The 22,258-nt window shown below is 44.6% G+C and overlaps 1 protein-coding gene across 1 annotated transcript in view; it reads right to left on the reverse strand.

The window, feature by feature from the left end:
* Positions 1 to 11,431, reverse strand: part of LOC115383840 (striated muscle preferentially expressed protein kinase) — a 28,259-nt gene extending 16,828 nt beyond the window's left edge. The window contains exons 1-10 of the mRNA XM_030086030.1: positions 11,376 to 11,431; positions 9,695 to 9,737; positions 9,239 to 9,397; positions 8,810 to 8,908; positions 5,404 to 5,554; positions 3,792 to 4,559; positions 3,248 to 3,657; positions 2,893 to 3,018; positions 2,414 to 2,596; positions 632 to 774 (exon numbers count right to left, since the gene is read on the reverse strand). Of these exons, the coding sequence (XP_029941890.1) occupies positions 632 to 774; positions 2,414 to 2,596; positions 2,893 to 3,018; positions 3,248 to 3,657; positions 3,792 to 4,559; positions 5,404 to 5,554; positions 8,810 to 8,908; positions 9,239 to 9,371 (2,013 nt within the window). The 5' untranslated portion in view covers positions 9,372 to 9,397; positions 9,695 to 9,737; positions 11,376 to 11,431. The remainder of the gene's footprint in view (positions 1 to 631; positions 775 to 2,413; positions 2,597 to 2,892; positions 3,019 to 3,247; positions 3,658 to 3,791; positions 4,560 to 5,403; positions 5,555 to 8,809; positions 8,909 to 9,238; positions 9,398 to 9,694; positions 9,738 to 11,375) is intronic.
* Between the last annotated feature and the right edge of the window lie 10,827 nt (positions 11,432 to 22,258).

Raw genomic sequence — 22,258 nt, forward strand, 5'->3', positions numbered from 1 at the left:
CAGACTGCTCCTATTGACCACCTTATCCATCCAATGAGATTGGGTTTTCCAGTCTCATTGGTTTAAAGAATTAGGACCGCAATTAATAATGAGATGCACAATTAAATTTCTCAATCTGTGAGGAAAATTGGGATAAACAAGCAAATATGGACCCAAACAACAAGTTACTGCTTAAATATTTAGTCAGTTCAAGATCAAGATATATCAAATGCTTCAAAGAAACACTGAATAACTTTTTAAAAGTTTTAACAGTGAAATGATTTGCTTGTAAAGTCATACAGCATCTGCAAATTAACAAACGATGCATTGATCTCACGACCTGACAAATCTGTAATTAAATTCACTTTTATCAATACCTTGTTTTAGAGTTTGTTTCTTGGCCGATGACACACTAATATATATTTTAGGTCAAAATTTAATTAACTTCCACAACAAGACTTGAAACTGAACATTTCAACCTGATTGTGTTCTTAATTCTTGATAACTATTATATTGAAGAAAATCTGTTCGATGTGGAGCAGATCTATGTATAGCTTGAATTTTTCTCAAGATGCCATAAATGTGACTTTAAATGCACATCAGGGACATGTTAAAAGCAATGAACCATGACTGGATCTTATCTGACTCGCACCTGAAACGAAGGAGGCTCTTTGAAGTGGACTCTCTTGCTCAGAGATGGCGACTCGCCGAGCTCCATGACCTCCTGCTGAGGGCTCAGGCAGTCCTCATCGGACTGGACCGGCGCTGTTTTCCCACGCCGTGTGATGGACGGCTCTGGAAGGAGAAGAGAGCAACGCTGACAAAAGTGCAAGAGAGATAGTTTTTTTTTTTCTTTAAAAAAACCTACAAACTGCTTTTATATGCGTTCATCTTAATCTGGGTAATTAATAACAAATGAAAGATGGTCAACGTGGCACCAGGGTAGCTCGTAAAATCCGGCTATAAAAAAACAATCTGTAAGATGTTTACAGCCTTCCTGACTGCTTCGGTGCCAACACGAGCTGTTGGCAACACGGAGAGGTGGGCCACGTGCACACACATGCACTGAGCGTGCTCTGAAGTGACCAAAATGAACAGATAATCGATTAATCCCTCGATCCCCAACCCAATCATTCACTTATTCCCATGAGTTGCCAAGTAGACAGTGCGTCTGGACTCCTGGAATCCAGGAGTTAATATAAAGCAACCAAACGCAGGCAGAACGAGGAGAAGATACAGTAAAATCCATCCAGTATTTTCAAAATCCAGATAGGAGAAACTCAACGTGGATGTGAAAGGAGTGACTAATCGCAAAAATAAAAAAAATAAAAAAACACCTTGGGTGCCTCTGTACAGAAAAACATCATCCGTGCCAAATCATGAAGTCACGTAGGTGGATATTAGGTTGATATTTGGCACTGAAAAGGAAACACAAAAAACAAAAAAACTAAATAACCTACCTAGAGTCACATCTCTGAGCAGCGTCTGTGCACCGGGGGATCGCTCCCCCGAGTATTTATATGTAAACCTGCCAACTCTTACACAACAGCCAGAGCCAGCTAACCTTCCTCTTCAGCTTCTCCGACAACGTGTGCATGAAAATTTGACAGACTTGGGAAGCTTGCAGTCGCAATGAATATGGGATCTGTAATATTGAAGTGTTACAATATAGGCTTGATCTCCTTTGAAGCCTTCAAATCAATCGCTCTCCCACAATTTTGCTTTGCCTTGCCAGAAAAAAAAAAAAAAAAAAACCTTCTCCTTTTCCCAGCTTAAATGACTCACATGATCTCCCACCACATTTCACGGCTCCATCTCTGAAGCCTGTAAGCGTGAAATCGCGGGGTGATGAAAAAAAAAAAAAAAAACTCAAGTAATCTCACAGAGGGACATAAAGCAGACGGCAATTACCCGGGAGAACAAGAGGACGGCTAAAAATACCCCCGCAAGTTGGACTCCGCTGGCCTAATATGGCAAGAGAGGCCGCGTGTGTGTGTGTGAGTGTGTGTGCGACAGCGTGTTGCTGGTGAGACAAAACCGGGGAAGAGCAAGCCGCTGAATCAACACGGCGTGCGGTATAAACACTTCCCTGTGTTGTTCACCCCGTCGTTCTTAATGCCACAGCTGCCTCCGAGACTCAGGAGACCTTTGTGTGACGGGGCAGGACTCCATTTTTTTTTTTTTTTTTTTTTGATCCCCACACCGAAGGATGCTCGGCGCCTTCAAGAATTAATGGGTTGCCATGGCAACCATCGCTGCGAGGAGCCGGGGCCGGGATGCTGAGCATCCAGCAAGGCCTTTGTAGTCATTAAGACAGAATGTCAGGCGGAGGAGGGCTGGCAGCAGATTAAAGCCAGTTTTTGAGTCAATGTGTTTTTTTTTTTTGTTTTTTTTTCCAACGTTGTACCGGGGCGCTCTCCTCGGCTCCGGTCACCTGATTGGATGTAGAGCGTGGCGCCGCGGGACGCTCGGCCCGCGGCGTTGACGGCCGTGACGCAGTAGGACCCGGCGCTGCTCGGCCTCATCTCCTTGACCACCAGGCTGTGGTGCTCGCCCTCGGATCTAACCGCATGGAAGGCGTCGGTACGGATCTCCACGTTATTCTTCCTCCATGTCACTGAGGAGGCGGGAAGAAAATGGAACAAGTGATGCTTAGCAGGGATTGATTCAGTTTTTTTTTTTTTTTTTTAAGCGAACATGCGGATCGCACATGCACGAGTTCAACTATGATCAAATCTGAGGGCAAAAATGAGCTTGTGTGTTCACTTAAATTACCACAACCCTAACCTTAACCCCGTTTTCAGTCTACTTTAAAACATTTTGAGATGGCTAAAGCATGAAAAAAATGTGTATATGAGTAAATTCCATTGACGTTATACCAATGAAAGCAGCAATGAAAGAATCAGCATTTACCTGTCGGCGGTGGACTGCCTGAGACAATGCACCTCAGTGTGACCTCCGACCCGCGGGGTGCTGTGGTGTCCTCGGGAGCCTTTTTGAACCTCGGCACTTCGGCCGGCTCGTCGTCAGACGAAGCTCCTGAACACAAAAACAAGTCGTGGTCCTGTTTATGTGGGACTGGGTGTCATCCGCTGCCTGCTTTTAGCAAATGGGTCAAAACCCAAATTTACTCCTGCGTTCCCTCGGGTGAGTCCGGGAAGTCGGACAAGATCAAACCCCTTAAAATAAAACTTATTAAAGAGGAACTGCAGGTTGCGTCAACTATCGATTCAGTTTTTATCGGCAATAATTATGAAATACCTCCTACCTTCGTCTGGAGACGCATCTTTCTTGCTTTTATGGACTTCCCCCTCCTTTCGTCTACTCTTCCTTCCGTCGTTGCCCCTCTGCGCTATGCTCTCCTCTGCCTCCATCGGCTCGTCCTCCACCAGGATCGTGGGGACGCTCACGGCCTTTGAGGCTGGAGACGTCCGCCCCCCTTCGGCCTTCCTTCTTTTCAAGAGGGGGCTGATGGAAGGGACGGGGGAGGACGAGAGCCGCGGGGGCTTGGCGGGACACTGGAGGACAGATTCTCTGGCTGATACAGGGGAAGCTCGCTTCGTTGAGGTGTCTCTTGTGTTGTCCATCTTTGTGTCTCTCTTTGAATCAATGCCCAGGTCAGTGGACAACGTAGAGGATTTGCTTGATGTAGCAACAAGGACTTCCTTGTCAGCTTCCCTGTGTGCAAAGACAATAAATCTGTTTCGTACACGGACAAGAAATACAATTTGCCTTCTGTGAGCAAACTCAGATATTTTGCTTCCATGTGGTTCTAAAACGTGAAAATCAATGAGTCAAGATATTCTCCAAACCTGCCGAGGCCCGTCCTTGTGGCTGTTGGCAGTGGTTGCCCTGGTAACTGGTGAACTGGTGCTGTCTCCATGGCAACAGAGATTTTTCCTGTGCCTCCTGGTGATGAGCCGTCCGCCGGTTTCCCCGGTGAATCCGACCGTGTCGTCTCATTCCTCGCGGGCCGGCTGCTTTGATTCCCCGGACCTCTGCCCTGAGCCTGCGGGGAAATTGGCAGCATCCCGTCTCCGTCTTGCTCCCCGGCCCTCTTCCCCTCCAGGGCTCGCTCCCTCGCCTCCAACTTCTGAACCACTTGCGGAGGGATGGGCTCCAGCTTCCCCGTGGCCAGCCTGTCTCTCTGCGACAGCTGCTCGGTGGAGAATGCCTTCTTCAAGCTCGGCTTGCCCACCAGCTTCTTGATCCTCTGGAGCTCCTCGGCGAACTTGCTCTGATAGCCCTGCAGCCTCTGGGAGTAGCTCGTCTTGTCCTCTAACGAAGAGGCTCGCTGCTTGAAAGCCCCCCTCTTCTGGGCCGCCCCCCCTCTCTCATCCGAGTCAAAGGAGGCTGCCCCTCCGGGCAGATCCACGCTGGCCCTGCGCTGCTCATACGCCCGGACCTTCTCGAAGATCTTGGGTCCGGCACGAGCCAGTTTGGGCGTCATGGTGACACCGGATGATTGGGGAGCTGTGGCCTTGGCTTCATCTGGGTCTCGTTTTGGGGAGTTGATGCTGTTTCTGTGTGTGCTGAGAGGCGGATGGGGAGATTGGGAGGATTCATCGACAGTTTGAGTCCTAGAGGGGTGAGGATTGAGGGGGAGATGGAGGTGTGACGTTAAAACTCGGATGGGCAATGCACGATGCAGGCGAAGGTCCATTTGTGTGGATTTTTTGTCTCGTTAGGTGAGTTCCTTGTGTTTGTCTGTGCTCTTTGTGTCTCGTGAGCAAAAACACATCAAATGAAATGGAGAAACAAAATCGCAGATTTTGTACAACAATAGAACTCCTAGAAAATGCCAGAAAAAAGTCCCCTTCATATACAAAAACGTCATGCCTAAAAAGAAGTCATGAGAGCACTCATGCTAAGCACCACATGCATGCCAATGCAAACCTATAAAGACGTGGCGTTAATCCAAAAAAGTGAAGGGCTGCTCTAGAAAAACATGCAGTGGAAAGGAAACAGTTTCCAGAGGTGGTTAAGGATAGATATCAGCGGGTAACAAAACCTCTCTCTCATGGCTAAAAGATAATTGTTAGAGATTGAAACCACATCCACAGAAACACAAACCGAGTCAAAGGAAAGTGTGGAATAAACCGGGAGATGATATGGATGAACAAAAATACAGTTCTCGTGAGCTTGATCTATGGAGGATTTAATGTCTTGCCATGTGAGTCTTGCAATTTTGGGTTTGCGGAGTCCTGGAGAAACGAAGCCATGTGCTATAACGGCATGGAAAATGTTCTCCCTCTGTAGAGGCTGAACATGCTCCCATAGTAGTCGCTGCCTACGGAGACACTTTCCTCTGACCCCTGAACAGGCCGGGCCAGGTTAGCGTGAGATGCCCGGATCAGTGGCTCCACACCCAGGTGACGGACGGGAGGGGCCCCCTCGGCGGCGGGACCCCCACCGAGGGCTTGCCTGGCCGGGTTCGCGGGGTCCAGGTGGGACCCCGGCGGGCGGGAGCCCAGAGCGCGGAGCTCACGCTCCACCACGGGGTCGTAGGAGCCCGGAAGGGTGGCCCGGCGATCCGGAGCATCCGGGTTGTAGTCCATCATCCGTCCTCCCTCACCTGAGAGACAGGAAGAGAAACTTTTTGAATCTTAAAATCACTCTTTTGTTGGTTTGCTTCCACGACAATGATGCTCGGAGTCCCTGACAATGCATCTTTTTAACAATGTTCTGACTCTGTTTCCATGGCAACGAGAGAAAATTAAACTGAAATTTGTTTGACGTTTGGTTGAAATTGTTTTTTTTTTTTTTTTTTTTTGTCAATTGCAGCAGTTTTTTGGAAATTACTCAAAGAGCGAATGGCTCAACGGCTAAACTATTGATTTCATGAGTAGAGGAATTGAAACAGGGAAGGCTTCATTTTAAAGAGGGGTTTTGGGATTGAGATGAGCCACTTAAGGAGATCCTCCCCCACCCTGTGGCGAATCGGGCGGTGATTGACGTTTTAGTGACGGGGGGTTAGTGCTTCGACAGCGAAAAGAAGGTCGCAGTCAGCATCTGGAGTTAACGGAGGAGGGGGAGGAAGAGGCCTCGGAGCGTCGGATATAAAACTGATGCGATTGAACAGAGGCTGAGTCAGCGTCGCCAATGAGATCCGTTTCGCCGGAGAGGCTCCGAAAGACCGAGCTTCCCCGCCGCCATCCGCCTCGCAGGTAGGTAGCAGATGGAGCCGGCCCGAGAAAAACAAATGATGTATCACCTCCTCCCCTCCCTCCTCTGATATTTTCTTCTCGGTTTGGTCTCCGGTGGGAAGCGACGAGGGCGCAGTCGGCCCGCCAACACGGGGAAACTGCAAAAGCACGAAGCGGAGGGAAGAATCCGAACTGTCTTTGTGGCGGAGGAAAAGGAGCGTCGATATTTCTGATCTATATTCAGACATCCTGTTGCCTGCAGATTCTGTGTCTGCAGTGCACCAACAGCACTTTAGCAAATTAGCAAGTGCTTCTTTTAGCAATGAAAAAAAAACCTCTCCGGGGGGTCGGCGTGGGCCAATCAGGACCGCGTCTGCACATCTGTACGTTTAGAAATCGACAACGTGTCGGACGGTTAATCCTTCGGTTAATTTTAGCTGATGAGAAATGTCAGCTTGACGCATGTGTGTTTGCCACAAACAGCTTTGGAAAGATTGAAAATGTCAGAACCAACCATGAAAAACCTTCATCCGGAGAAAAAAAAGCAAATTCTTTATATTTAGGAAGCTTCAGGAGTTCCATTTTTAAGGACTTGTGTCATCTAAAATAAAAGACCTTTGAGACCTAATTGCCTTTTGTTTTTTTTTGCAGATGACACCAAACTATATTGGAAAACCTTTGCATCTCATTTCAACTGATTACTTTATATGTTTCAGATTCTGTGAATGCATGATTGGTAAAATGTGATGTGAAACATTTTAACTCCCTTGAAAATACATATTTATAGTATATTTATTGCAAAATACTGACCTTTCCAACTAAAAATGGTGAAATATGTCAAATTCTGGTTTGTATAGTGCATTTCTGTTTTTTTGCATGCATAAATGGAGCAAATATGGATTTTAACAATGTCTTCTGTGAACAATCTGCATAATTTCAGTGTATTTTTTGGTTCAACAGATAAACAATGAATAACAAAATGGCCTTAAACTGATGGATGCTGTGTGGTATCAGCCCCTGTTCTCCTGCTCGGAGAGATCCAGACCTGAGACAGGTTCCCCACTGGAAACTGGGGCAGTGTGTCACGCCGGTTACATCACGTCGCGAGCTGCCATATCGGATTTCAGCCAGCGCACGTCTGGAGCCAAGCTGATAACCACCTCCATTAAAATCCGTCAATCAACACCCTGATCACGGTTCTGCGTTCGGTATGATGATATTCTGGCTGCTGCAGCGAAGCATCCTGGGAGAGGATTCTGCCCCATAATGGCAGAAAGGAGGAAAACGCTGCAGTTTTCATGTTGGGGCCACGAGATGGAGGTGGTGATTGTTTTTGGAAATGAAAATATGTTTTTTCAAAAAGTTGCCTCCCCCCCCCCCCCCTTTCCATGTAGATGGAACATTTTGAAAAAGGGGCATTTTTCCTTATTTCCACAGAAACTGAGTCAAATTTCAAACAAAAAAAAATGCATTTGTCCACATTTCCATCGAGGAGGAATCAGAGCATTTTCAAAAAGTTGCATTTACCACCCATTTGCACGACAACAGAGTCGAGTCATCTTCAAAAAGTTCCACCTTGGGAGCCATGTTCAAAAAGAGTAAATTTCCCCTCCATGGAATATTTTCAAAACATTGCTTTTGACTGCATTTCCATCAAAATAGTGTCAGGCTGTTTTCATAAATTTGCATTTGCCCCCATTCCCACAGAGGAAGAATCAGAGCATTTTCAAAAAGTTTCATACACCACTCATTCACATGACAACAGTCAGAGCATGTTCAAACAGTTCCACCTTGAGAGCCATTTTCAACCCCCCCCCCGGTTTCTATGGAGACGGAACATTTTTTTTAAAAAAAATTCCCACATATTTTCAAAAACTTCCATTCTTCCCCATTTCTGTGGAGGAGGAATAAGACAGTTTGCAAAAAGTTGCATTTGCCCTACCCCATTTGCACAACAACAGAGTGAGAGCATTTTCGAACAGTTCTTGGGATCCATTTTTAAAAGTTGCATCCCCCCCACACACACACATTTCATGCAGATGGAACATTTTCTGCATTTCCATGGAAACAGAATCAGACTGTTTTCAAAAGTTTGCTTTTGTCCCTCCCTATTTACATGACAACAGAGTCAGAGATTTTTTCTTTTTTTAAAACAGCTCCACCTTAGAAGCCACTTTCAAAAAGTTGCACACGCAGCCCATTTCCATATAAATGGAACATTTTCACATTACCCGCATTTCCATGGAAACAGAGTCAGGCTGTTTTCAAAAAGTTGCATTTACCGCACCCCATTTACACAACAACAGTCAGAGCATTTTCGAACAGTTCCACCTTGGGATCCATTTTTAAAAGTTGCATTTTTTCGCCCGTTTCCATGCAGATGGAACATTTTCTGCATTTCCATGGAAACAGAATCAGACTGTTTTCAAAAAACATACATATTCTTCGCCATTTCTGTGGAGGAGGGATTGATTTTTTTTTTTTTTTTTTTTAAGTTGCACCCCCTCATTTACATGACAAGAGTCGGGGCGATTTTAAGCAGTTCAACTTCTAGAAGTTACGTTTCTATGGAGACTGAATCTTTCATAGAGTTCCATCCTGTTTTTTTTTTTTTAAGCGATTCAAGCACTGTTGTCATATAAACAAACCTCCAAAGCGGAACCAAACTTCCGCGCTCCTCTCACCTGGGGGTGCTCTCCGTCCGGCCTTGTCCTGGTGCCTCCCCGACCCCTCTTTGGTTTCCATCTGAGGCTCGGTGGTCTCATCCTCTGTGGTCTCAGAGTCTGGAAGACAGACGACAGAATTGGCGATCAGATCGGGGGAGGGGGGAGAAGGAGGACGAAGACAGACTGTCATGGAGGACGAAGTGGGAACGTTTCAATGCCCCCCAACGGTGGAACAAATGGGTTGAAGCTGGAGCGTGACATGAAGCCAGCTGTGGCTTAAAGAAATACATGGCGGGAATGGGAGGATGCAGCGACGATCTGCTGAGAAAAGAACAATTTTTTTCCGTTTAAGTTTGCAGGAAAACATCAAAAAAATGGAAAGAGGACAAAATAAAGCACATCTCTTGACGGATGGGGGATTTAAAGAGGAAAAGCAGGCAGGTTTACCATAGCTTTGCTTTCGGCAGGAGCGGAAAACTTCGCTTCCATAGTGGCAGCAAGAGAGGGCAGACGGGAGAGCACCGTTACTATGGAAACCAGCATCCCTCTCACCCACACGACCAATCCTCTTCGTACCCATTAGAGTCTAAAGAGCCGGCAGCCGAACTGCCGGGGCGGCTGACAGATATGTTTACTGGTTAGAGAGAGAGTGGTGGGGGGGGGGGGGCATCTAAACATCCAGACAACAGCCAATCAGCAAACAGCGTTAGTCTTTGGCGGGCGCGTGGATCCGCCAGCATCAACGTCCAATGAGGGCCGATCTATCTCATGTGACGCACATGCTTTTCCAGAAACCACGAGGCTACGGTGGAGTTTTTTTTTAATTTTTTAATTTTTATTTTTTGAAAGCCAGAACAGAAGAAGATACAGAACTGGAGTGAAAAGCTCATACTGACAACACACCATGGGTGAATCGGCCAAAAGTCCGCGTGGAGTGCCCGGTCCTCTGAAACAAGACACAAGAGTACAATCCGTTATTGAAATAGAAACGATAATCTGAGATGGCTCATTTCGGTACTTTTCTGTAAAAATTGTCATATTTTTCAATTTTAATAGAATTTCCCTTGAGATTAATATTTCATTAATAATTTTAAGTAATTCTGTTCTGTTCTTGACTCCACATTCCCATTACTTCTTCAATGGCTTACTTTAGTCTCGACCATGGGTGTCAAAAATAAGGTACGTGGGACGAAACAGGCCCACAAGTTGGCCCGACGCACCACCATATGTAAAATAATCCCACAGGTTTTTCAAAAGAACGCCACAACGCAAAAAAAAACTGAGATTTAAGTTGATGTGTTGGTGATGCTGCTAGGAAAGCTAGCTACCTCGTTGCTAGCGAGCTAGCATCAAGCCTCGTTTGAATGTTTTCAAGTGAAAACTGGTTTGAAAGTGAAACTTTTGGAAAAAAAATATGCACCAATTCTATCTCCATGAAAAAGGTAGAAAGTGCTACTTTTTGGAAAAAAAAAGTGCCAACTCCATCTGCATGGAAAAGGTGAAAAGTGCAACTTTTTGAAAAATGTGCTGACTCCATCTCCATGGAAAAAGTAGAAAATACAACTTTTTGAAAAAAATGTGCCGACTCCATCTCCAGGGAAAAGGTGGAACGAGCAACTTTTCGAAAAATGCACTGATTCCATCTCTAGGGAACAGGTAGAAGTGCAACTTTTCAAAAACCCGCTGACTTGGTCTCCATTTAAATGGTGGAAAACAACTTTTAGAAAACGTGCCGACTCCATCTCCATGGAAACAAAGGAAGATGCAGCTATATTGAAATGCTGCTGCTCATTTGGATTGTGAATGCTAGCTACTACTTTACTAGCAAATTAACCTCATGCTATCGGAGTATAAAAACACTCATAATGTAACAGCTATAGGAGAAATTTACTGGACATTTTACTATATTTTGCACGATTAAAATAGCAGTTTTAGTAGAAAATGCCTGTTTTTTTTGTGATATACAGAATACGTCATCATCTGCATAAACTGAAACTTTAAAAGTTTAAATGTAAAGGTTCTTTTTGGAAGTATTTCAAGATGGAATACAGCCGTAAAATGTGTTTGACACCACCGGTCTGTACTTTACGGTGGCGTTCGGGATTATAAAGAGAGATCCATAAAGAGGGAAGAGCGGCGTCTGACAGGCAGCGCTGATGAAGCAGATGGCGAAGCCGCCTGTCAATCAGGACGGCGCTCTTCAACGGTGACTCACTGCTTTGCAGAAAAAAAAGTCGCAAAAAGTGAAGTGAGTCATTTCGATCGGGCCAACTCTCGCCCGCCTTTTAGGAAAATTTGGCAGATAGTTTAAAACAAAAACCATTCAAATCCGACGAAAAAGAGGCGAAAGCCACTGACAGAAAATTGGCTTTATGAGCGTCTGCCCTGATTCTCAGGTCTCCGAGGACCGTAGCCTACTGACACACTTCTGTGAGACATGAATTAGTTATTATACGACAAAATAAAATCTACATCCAGATATTACAGGATGTGAGATTCGCCAACAGAATTCAAGTCAACAGATTAAAAAAAAAAAAAAAAAAATAGGGTGGGGCATTTCATCCCAGAATGGAAGCAAACTCACCTGAAATCGCTTCTTGGACCAGATTTTCTTCATCTTCCAGCTTCCTGTCAGGAAATTACCTGTGGCATGAGCCGAGGAAAAACAGCCCTGGGGTGTGGCGTCAACAGCCAGGAGACGATGGTGGGAGAAAGAGATCTGAATTCAAAAAGCTGGCGTTGGAGCGTGGGTGTGTTTACTGTCCAGTTAAAAAAAACGGAGAGCGGAAGAGAAGAAAGAGAGAGACGGAGGATGCAAATAAAGCCAGGTGTCTTTGTGTCTGCATCCGCTGATGTGAGCAGCATCCGTCCGTGACGTAGAGGCGGAATTCAGACTCGCTTCTCAGCTGGTCGCTCTTAACTCTCAGAGCGAGGAGAGAAGGAGAGAAACGGGGAGAGAGAGAGAGAGAGAGAGAGAGAGAGAGAGAGATGGGGGTGGGAAGTCTGAGCCGGTCCTGATTGCAGCGATGAGAGAGAGGAGGAGGAGGAGGAGGAGGAGGAGGCAGAGATGGGAAAGAAAACAACTGGGTAGGAGGAGGAGGAGGAAGAGACAAAGAGATGAAGATTCACGAGGGAGGAGAAGAAATAACAAAAAAAAAAAAAATGGGAGAGAAAGCCAAGAAACCCTCGATGTCTCGTCTCTTTTACAGTCCGTGAGCTTTGATAGCAACAATCTGGTCGATTAAATGAAATAAAATGACAATATGCATGAGAAAAGGTCACAGTTTTGGTGCCAACTCCGAGCACAAATTATATAAAATTTGAAATTGCAGACCGAGGTCAACATCACTGATTAAAATATAGAAAAGAGCAATAAGAATCACGTTTATCTCAATTTTTGTAGTAGAAATCAATTAACTTCAAATATAATGCTGAAATATAAAAACAAAAAAATAAGATGAGTAAGTTTTTCACTGAAATATGAAACAATTTTGGAAAAAAAAAAGGCAAAAATGTAATATTTTTGAAATTGCATGACTAAAATGAATATCAATATGTTTTCAGACCAGAAATTGGTTTGGTTTTGGTTGAAAAATGAAAGACTGCTTTAAAATAAGGTTTAAAGATATGATATTTTCTAACTACATGGATAAAAACAGCATAAATAAGGGATGAAGTAGCTCTATATTCCATTAAATCGAAGTGAAAATATATTAGAGAATCTAAGTACAACTGCAAATGTCAAAACATTTTTTAAATATTAAAAAAAAAATCATTCTTCCACTCTGATTTTAATTAATTCAAGGTTGATTAATTTGCTCTTGATTTTTAAACATCTTCATTTATTCTGTTTTACAAGCCGTTTTCATCTTTTTTGCTCTCATAACTGTTGTTTCTCACTTTTTCAAAACACACAATCAGTCTTGAATAAAAATTTATCACATGAATGATTCAATGAATCGTCAACATTTTTTTATTTCTTTTTTTTTTTACACAATTTCAACCTAATAAATGCAGAGTAAATCAAACTTTTTAGAACTGTTTAAACCTCAGTGCTGTTGAATTTGGCATGTATACAACTCATAACTCCAAGATTGTTGATGATGCCTGGAAAATTCTGGATCCACATCTGGACCAACGAAAACAGTTTTTTCCTTTTTTTTTTTTTTTTGCAGATGATGAAAATGTCTATATTTTCACAAAACCAAACGATTGCTTCCTGAAATTGACGACAATCTGAACATAAAGTCAATATAAATTATACTTTCTGGTGAAAATACAGTGAAATGTGAAACAGTTGCATTATGGGTATTGTTACAAACTCACGGTTTTGAGGCTTACGCAGCATCTACATCGCTTTCATTTCAGAAAAGTTTCACGTTGATGTGGCACTGCTTTGAAAATGATGTCAGTTTGCAATTGGTGTCGTGGGTTTGCTGGTCCGCTAGAGACCGCTGTATCATTTCCATGGAGACGGAGCGTTTTCAAAAACTTGCATTTTCACTGGCATCCATCATGTAAATGAATCCCCAATTCCTAAAGTTTTCTATTTTCGCTTAAAAATGAGGCCTAAAGCTAATTTTGATAGCTACCTTTCATGGTAGCTTCACCGAAATCTCAATTTTTAAGAAATTTTATCCCAAAGAAATCTGTGTAATATCTTTTAATTTTTTACAATTTGCTTAATGGTTCGGCAGGCCGGATTTGACACCACTGATTTAACCTCTTCTGTTCTCCACCTGATCGCCCCCATGAAACTTTTCTTCTTTCTAACGGCTCCATATCCAACATTTATCCAACCGGACTCCTTCAGCTCCGTCTTCCATTACTTTCAGACGTTTTTGTGAACTCTGCACTTCTCCCAACACACAGATCTTTATCCTCAACATGCTTTCACCAGACATGCCTTGTAAACACAATCGATATACGAGATTTAGTCCCTTCTCTGATTGTGGTCCGTAGATTTTTACTTCCTGCAAGAAATGAATAAATCTGAATAGATACTCTGTATTCCCCCTTCGCCTGCCTCTTCCATCCATCACCAGTGACAGGCATCGCCAGGAGACAGTGAGGCGATCAATACCAGTGCTTTATGTGTGATATGGGATACACCCCCAAGTAATGGTTCAAACACCCCCCACCTGATCAATAAACCCATCATAACATCAGGTTCCATGACCACCGTCCAATGAAAAGCCAAAGACATCCCTTTTTTTTTGGGAATAAAAGCCATTAGGAAAAGATGATTCAATTTGATCGGTGGACGTCGTTTATCTTCCATAGTCTGGAGTCTTTTCACGCATCGGGCGGCCGCAGACCTCTTTGACTGAAGCCCCGGTTCGTCACGCGTGGATTAAAGAGAAACCCGAGCAGCAGCAGGAGCAGGTGGGGAGCAGGACGTAGTTTAATTAGCCCCAAAACAACCAGAGACGTAAGCAGGCTTCACGGAATGCCATCGATTTTGTGACGGAGGCAGCTTTCAGTGATGGATGCCTTCCAGACACACGGCTTTATCAGCAGGGAGTCGGGCATGAACAGATTCTGCTGCCGCTCGATCGCATGGTTTCTATTGGTTAGAGGCCGACCAGCACAAAACAGACATTTCTGGACTTGTATGGTTTTGTCGTTTGCTTTTAACCAAGGTCGTTCAAGAAAAGCAGAGAACTGTGAGACCGTCCAGTGAATATCTACCTTGCCTTGGCTTTGCGATCATGATCTTGGGTCGGGTAAAGGGAGCAGGTATTGATCTCAGAGGTTTGGATGTGGGGGTGGGTCTCCTCTGGTTTTTGTGTGTCGATTATCCTCCCTTTCCTTTGATTACCATCCAAACGTGTGTTATGTTAATTGGCTCTGTGTGTGAGAATCACAGGCCGACCTGAGAAGCTGAAACCACACCGTTCATGAAAAACCCTTTGACAAGCAAACGGCGGCATTTTCAGTTCGCATCGCCGAGGTAGTTCTGGAAATCCCGAATGACAGCGGCCAGTGTTGACAGTCACAAGGCAACATGATCCTAGCACCTAATCCCAACCAAATCCCCAGAGGGTTCCTGTGAATGACGGCGTACCGCAGCAAACACGCCGTCCGCCAGGCCAAACACTGGGGAGACAGCGCCGGCCATACGTGTTGCCTCAGCTGTCTCGTGAGCCCCCGACGACTCAATTCATCGTCCCTAATCCACTTGAACTTAATGTCTGGAGAATGTGAAATCATCAAGCGGCTCCGCATCGACGAGGGGTTCGCGTTTCGTGTTTGGTTTTGATACCAGATTTTCCTAATCAGGCGCTATCAGCCTAGGCCTGAACTCCGTTACCTGACTCTAAGTCCCAGTACTCTCAATCCCCACCGCAGAGCTCTTCAACAAACCGCAGCTTTCTGCTGTCATGACACACACTTTGTGTTTCTCCCAGCTCCCACTCACCTCTCTGCTTCTTGCTTCTCGGCCCACTCGCTTCTTCCCTGACGCTCCTCAAAGACTTCCGAACGTCGAGCAGCTCCTTCCTCAACATGCCTGGTGTTTTTTTCTTTTTCTTTTTCAAATCCCTTTTAAAAAGCAACTGGATGACTGATGACTACCCCCCCCTCCCACCTGCGCCAGAGAGCTACCCCACCGATGTGGCCAGGCAGAGATCTCGCTCGGGCAGAGTACGAATCCCGGCCTCATCGTGACACGAATCAAGGATCTTCAACCCATGTCTCGGAGTGTTTTCTATTTCAAGTCCTGTAGAGTACAACCCCTGCAGGAGTACCGTACTCTCTCCTCAGCACCCCCTTTCAGTAAAGCCCCTCAGTCCCCCACCCCCTCCTCCACCCTCCTCGCCCGGTTATAGCAGGAGATTAAAACCCGCTGTGGCACAGAAACCAAACGACCTTCGCTGTCGTCTCTGGGTCACTCGGCTTGGACCGCGGGGGGAGTTTTGAAACTCTAGCACAAGTGTGATATGTTGTAGTAACGGCGCTGGCGGTGGGATTGAACGTACGTGAACAATCGGGCCGGCCTCATTTCAGAAGGTAGACCTTGGAGCTACAGCAGCCGAATGCAGCAATTTAAGATAAAAATAAAGTCCAAAATGAGGGGAGGCGCTGAATAGAGATGAGTCTTCAGTTTGAATCTGATTAAAGATCAGGGACATTGATTCAGACGGCCTCATGAATAAAAATATTCAACATATTTCTTTCTCTCTCCACGGCCATTACCATCTGGCACCATCAATATCCTGACGATAAAACTGGAGATCATGAACTCAATGAATCAATTGTTAAATCTCCACAAAATCTGCCTCAAGTCAGAATATAGGAGCGTAGCTTTAGGGCCGACGAATTGGAGGAAGACTGTGCTTAAAAACAATATGTTACATCATTTTGTAGGCCTCTTTCAATGTATTGCTTTTCCTCTACATCATTTCGTACCAGTTTGACACCCCGTTTGTGTGACATTTCAAAGGGAAAATGCAAAAACTTTTGCTTCCGTGACAACGGTGCCACTAAAAATGCAACATTTCGACTCCGTCTCCTTGGAAACGGGTAAAAATGCAACTTTTCTGGGACGCTGCTGTACGTGCACAGCATGGCCACAGTAAACAGTTCTTCCTAAACCTACAGCGGGATTAAATAAAGGCTGATAAACATGTTTCGAAGCCTATCTGTGGATATACATGATTGGGCCCAAATGTTCGTTGCTGCCGACATCCTGATCGGACCCCCCCCCCATCCCCACCGTCACAGAGATCTCCCTCCGCAATGCGTCAAGAATGCACACATCTTATTTTAAAATCGAACGAAAACGGAGTCGAGTGTCAAGTTCGGGTGAGAACTGCTTTTGAAATAGCAGAAGGGCTGGAATACCGCGGCAGATACAGGAGCAAATATCCAGGGAGCACGAGCGCTTGGGCCGTTCTGAGTGGAGTTTGCATGTTTGACTGGTTGATTTGTGATTCCAGCAGTGAGTTTGAGAAACGTTGAGTCATGACAGTTCTCACACTATCCGTCACAAGAAGGCCAGACTGAAGATTGGAAGACTTCTTACAACGGTAAATCTATCTTAAAAGCCTTTTCCTTCAAGGTTTCATAAAAAAAAAAAAAAACGCTGCCTCTCTGGCCTTCTGATATGCTAATCACCGGAGGCTGACGTCAATAAAGCTGTCTGGACCCGTGACACAGCAGAAGTCTGGTTGGTCTGATCCCTCCGCTTGATATCTTAAAGCGACAGTCGGCGCTCTAAAGCAGCTATTCGCACAAAACACACACACTCTCACACACACACACACACACACACACACACACACACACACACACACACACACACACACAATCCCGCGGAACCCGTCTCTTTTCCACCGGGCCGGTGGTTGATTGAGTGTGACAGTGCCTCGTCTTGACCGCGGCGGTGCTATAATTATCCGTGATTTCGGTTCGGTGCAATCGGAGAAGGGGGGCCGGCGGCATCCACACACACACACACACACACACACACACAAACACACGCACACGCACGCACGCACGCACGCACGCACGCACGCACACACACACACACACACACACACACACACACACACAAGTGGAGCACGAGCCCCGGGGCTGGCATGGCACATACCGGGGCCATAAATAACCGCAAGGAGAGCGAGACGTAAGAGGAAGGCAGAGGTCAGGAAGATAAGACAACAAGTAGGAGCTAGGAAAAAGACGATCGACGCTTATCTAGGTTCTGACCGTATTTCAAGTGTATAAAACTTTAAAAAAATGGCGACGGTTCCTGAAATTTGCTGAGACAAGGTGGAAGAATAGGTGAAAACAGATTTGCAGAGGTGCTGAGTGATTTGCCAGCTGGACCGTGCCGTGTGAGAACTGGTGACATGAGAGCTTAGCTCTCTCCACACGGCGGAACGATGATCTCACTGTGGGCCATGATGCAAACCACCACCGGCGGTGTTGAGTTTCCATTTTTTTTTTATTTCCCCCCCTTGTGTGGTTTGTTGGAGATGGTTTACCTGAATAAACCTGAGTTTTCACATTTTGACAAAGAGGTACGTCCAAATTTTTTAAGGCACCCCATCGTTTCTCGGCAGTTCTCGTTTGAGACGTACCTTCGCCGAGGTCCATGACGGCCAGCACGGCACTGCAGCTGGCCTCCCCGACCTCGTTGGACGCCGTGCACGTGTACAGGCCGGCGTCGTCGGTGCGGCAGTCCCGGATCCACAGCCCGCCGGGGTCCTGGGCCTCCGAGGGGGGGAGCAGCTCGTCGTTACGGAACCAGGCCAGCGAGGGTCTGGGGTGTCCAGACACCGACACCCTCAGGCGGATGTCGCAGCCCGTCCCCACCGCCGCCTTGCGGAGCTTCCGGGTGAAAACCGGCGCCGAGGGTTCGGGACTCGACCCCGGACCGTCGGCCATCTTAGTTCCCTTCCTTCACGGTCTGTCTTGTTGTCTGGTCCCGGATCAAATGGATTTATTGAACGCCTCTTCCAGAGGGTTCCATCGGTGAGGCTACTGCAGGGCGGAGGACGTTCAACCCGGGTCCTTACAACAGGAACTGAAATCATCAAAAAAACAAACAAACCAAAAAAACGTCAAGACCAGTGATTGAAATAATTTGCCCAACATCAACACATACGATGACTCAACAAATCCATTTTCAGCTTCATTTAAACAGAAAAATACAGAAAAAGATTAAAAACTTTAGAAAAAGACTTCAAGAACACCGTCTGACTCAGAATGCGATCACATTTTCACAAATGTCATAAATTTTAACAAATTGCATTTTTTTTTTCTATTAACTCTGCAATAAACATGCTTTTGGTCTGTTTTGTGCTTGTAATTTGTTTTTTGTTACATATAAATGACTTTAATTTGCATTTTACCTTTAACTTTATAAGCACAGAAGTGAAAAAAAACTCAGTTAATAACTCAGTTATATAAAATATTCTAAAAACATTCTTGAAATGAAGGGGTTCAATGGGATTTTTTTTAGATTTCCAGATTAATCTTCTGCGTGTTGCACTATTTTAAGAAAAATCTTCAATGAAAGTTTGAATTGTGCGAAAAGATGTATGAAAAATTACTCAATTAGACGTTCAGCTTAAAACAATTGAGGTTCTCCATAATTTTTGAAGGTACTGATATTTTATTTTATTAAACGAAAGGGAAAATGACATTTTCACATTATAATTTAATTTTTTTTTTTTTCTTACTGGTTTAAACCAGTTTGGCTCAAAATTGGGGGAAATTGATCGATCGCACTTAAATGACGTTTCACACTTTAGTTGCAGCAGAAGAAATTCAAACTTTGGATGAGCTGCAAGTTTTGGCAGCCACAAAGAAAGAAAAAAAAAAGTGATGAACCGTGGAGACATGGAGGCAGGAAGGAGACAGATCCTGACACCTGAACCCATCGTATCGCATGCTAAAGACGTCCGCTGGAAGCAAAAAAAAAAAAAAAATCTGCTTCTTGGTGCTGAAAAAAAGTTGAGGAATAGAATTGGAGCTTAAAATAGACCAACAAAAAGACAAGCGACCTACCTCACTTCTGCCCCTGAAAGGAACCCCTGGACGATCCCCGCAAAGCCCAGGTGACAGCAACCGGATCCGGGGACCCAGAATCCTCATCTCAGATGGTTCTGAGAGTCTCGCCGTCCTTTCAGCCGGAGGTGTAAAGTCCGCTCCGGATCAGGAGGCGTTAGCGGCTCCCGCCATGGTCCCTTCTCCACGGCGGTCCGCCCTCCCCTAAAAGGTCAAAGTGCACGGGGCCTTGGTCTCGGGAGTGTGAACAGGAACGGGGTTTTCTGAAAACTCTACTTCTGGCGTGTTTGGGGTTCCCGGAGACTGGAGGAGGAGGAGGGTGGTATCCGACGAGTCGCTGCCTCACCCCCACCGACAGCTGCACCGCTGCAGATAGGTCGCATTCCTCGGCCCCGCCATGTATGACCTATTCTGGCACGCGCACGAGCCCTCGTGCACTAGGAAGCACTGACGGAGTGGTCTCAGTGTGTGTGTGTGTGTGTGTGACATTCAGCACTATTAATTTCTTCATTATGGACAATCTGTTAAAGTATAGACTGAGATTAGAGCTACAAAAGAAATTTGAGGCCAAAAAATACAAACTTAAAGGCCACGGAATAGTAGTTTAAGGTTACAGAATAGTAATCTGTCGACACGAAATTGTAATTTGAGGCCATGAAACACTAATTTAAGGCTACGAAATACAAATTTAAGAGCATGAAATGGTAATCTGTAGCAACAAAATAGTAAATTGATGTTATTAAATAGTAAGTTGAGTCTATGAAATAGTAATTTGAGGCCACAAAATATTCATTTCAGGCTATGAAATTGTGATTTTAAGCTACAAAATGGCAATTTGTATCAACAAAATAGTAATTTCAAGCCACAAAAAAAGTCATTTCAGGCTACACAATACTGATTTAAGGCCACAAAACAGTCGTTTAAGGTTACAGAATAGTATATCTGTACCCATGAAATTGTAATTTGAGGCTATGAAATAGTAATTAGCATCCACAAAATAGTAATTTTAGGCCAGAAAATAGTCATTTATAGCCACAAAATTGTATATTGAGGCCACAATATAGCAATTTACAGCCACAAAATAATAATTTGAGGCTATGAAATAGTAATTTAAGGCCACAAAATAGTAATTTAAGGTGACAAAATAGTAATTCATAGCCACAAAAAACTACATTGAGGCCACAAAATAGTAATTTGAGACCACAAAATAGTCATTTAAGGCTATGGAATAGTAAACTGTAGCCACAAAATAGTCATTTGTTGACACATAAGACTAATTCGAGGCCACAAAATAGTAATTTATAGCCACTAAATAGTAATGTAAGATCACAAATTTATAATTTGTAGCCACAAAATACTTATTTAAGGCCACAAAATAGTAATTCAGGGCTAAGAAATTGTAATTCAAGACAATAAAATAGTAATTTGAGGTCATAAAATCACAAAGTAGTCATTTGTGGCCACAAAGTCCAGTCTGGTTTCATGTGAAGCCTGAATACTTGAGAATATCCACATTAATTAGGGACCGAGCCCCGGAGGGCATGGTGGCCGCAGGCCACCATGCCCGTAGGGCAAGGTCTCTATTGTTATTCGTTCGTTTATTGTCGTCGTCGTTCTCTATTATTATACTAACGCCCAAATAAACGCGAATTTGACCCCCTAAACATGCACGAAAACTCACCAAAGTTGGCACGCACGTCATGACCGGCGAAAAATTTTATAAAATGGAAAAATTGACCCCATCTGCTCTCTAGCGCCATCTAGAAACAGTAAAACAGGCGCCACGGCCCACAGGAATGTCGCAGAGAGATCAAACCAACGTCGACGCGTTCGTCTCATCGAGATCTACATTTCACGCGCTGACACCTCTGACCTAAATCCAACAGGAAGTCCGCTATTTCCCTTTCAAAGTAAAATTTTGCTCAAAATCACTCCTCACGAAAAAATTATCTCCTCCGAGACCGTTTGTCGTACAGACATAAGAGTCACACGACGTGAAAGAGGACAAATTTCTCTACAAAAGTTGTGAACAACTTTGTCAAAAGTCTAACGGTATGGATTTTATTAGCGTACAAAGTTGGAAGTCTGAAATCCTGCCTTGCTCCGGCCCTCATCCGTTATAATGGGGAAAAAAGGAAAAAAGTCGCCTTTTTTCAGCACCTCGAACAAGTGGCGACTGTGGCTAAACCGTGACTCCTATCAACAAACCGAGCACACGCAAAGTTCCAGCAGGTTCTCCCGAACAAGATGATGTAACATAAGTGGGGAAAATATCATGTTATATGTATGTTTTCACAGGTAAGAAAAGGTGTGCGCTCTGCATTTTTTGTGCTCTCAGTTATAATGGAGCCGGATGGGGAAAAATCTCGCGCTTCTCACAAGCTGAGGCCTCTGGGGTCCAAACTAAAAGTCTGACTGCTCTGAAAGCCTCACCAACTGAAAGACAACAAATTTTCCTATCAAACGTGATATTTTTGGTTCAGTTATGCCAAACAGCAAAGGAACAAGGAGCAGTTGTTTCCCCAAAAAATACTTTTATTTTCTCCTCTCTCCACTCTAAATCACATTACCATATATGGGCATGCATTGCAGTTACACAGCTGACAGCAGCTGCCAATCAAACTCTGACACTGATTGCCTTCATTCAGTGACTGTCAAAAGCAGCTGGGAGAAGCTAACAACTCCATGTTATTTGATGACTGATGCCACCAGCTCCATGTTAATGGATGGAACATGCTAACAACTCAATGTTAGTGGATGGGAGATGCTAACTACTCCATGTTAGTGGATGGGAGATGCTAACTACTCCATGTTATTGGATGGGAGATGCTAACTTCTCTATGTTAGTGGATGGGAGATGCTAGCTACTCCATGTTAGTGGATGGGAGATGCTAACTACTCCATGTTAGTGGATGGGACATGCTAACAACTCCATGTTAGTGGATGACTGAT

This window comes from Salarias fasciatus (assembly GCF_902148845.1).
Source record: "Salarias fasciatus chromosome 23 unlocalized genomic scaffold, fSalaFa1.1 super_scaffold_20, whole genome shotgun sequence".
NCBI lineage: Eukaryota > Metazoa > Chordata > Actinopteri > Blenniiformes > Blenniidae > Salarias > Salarias fasciatus.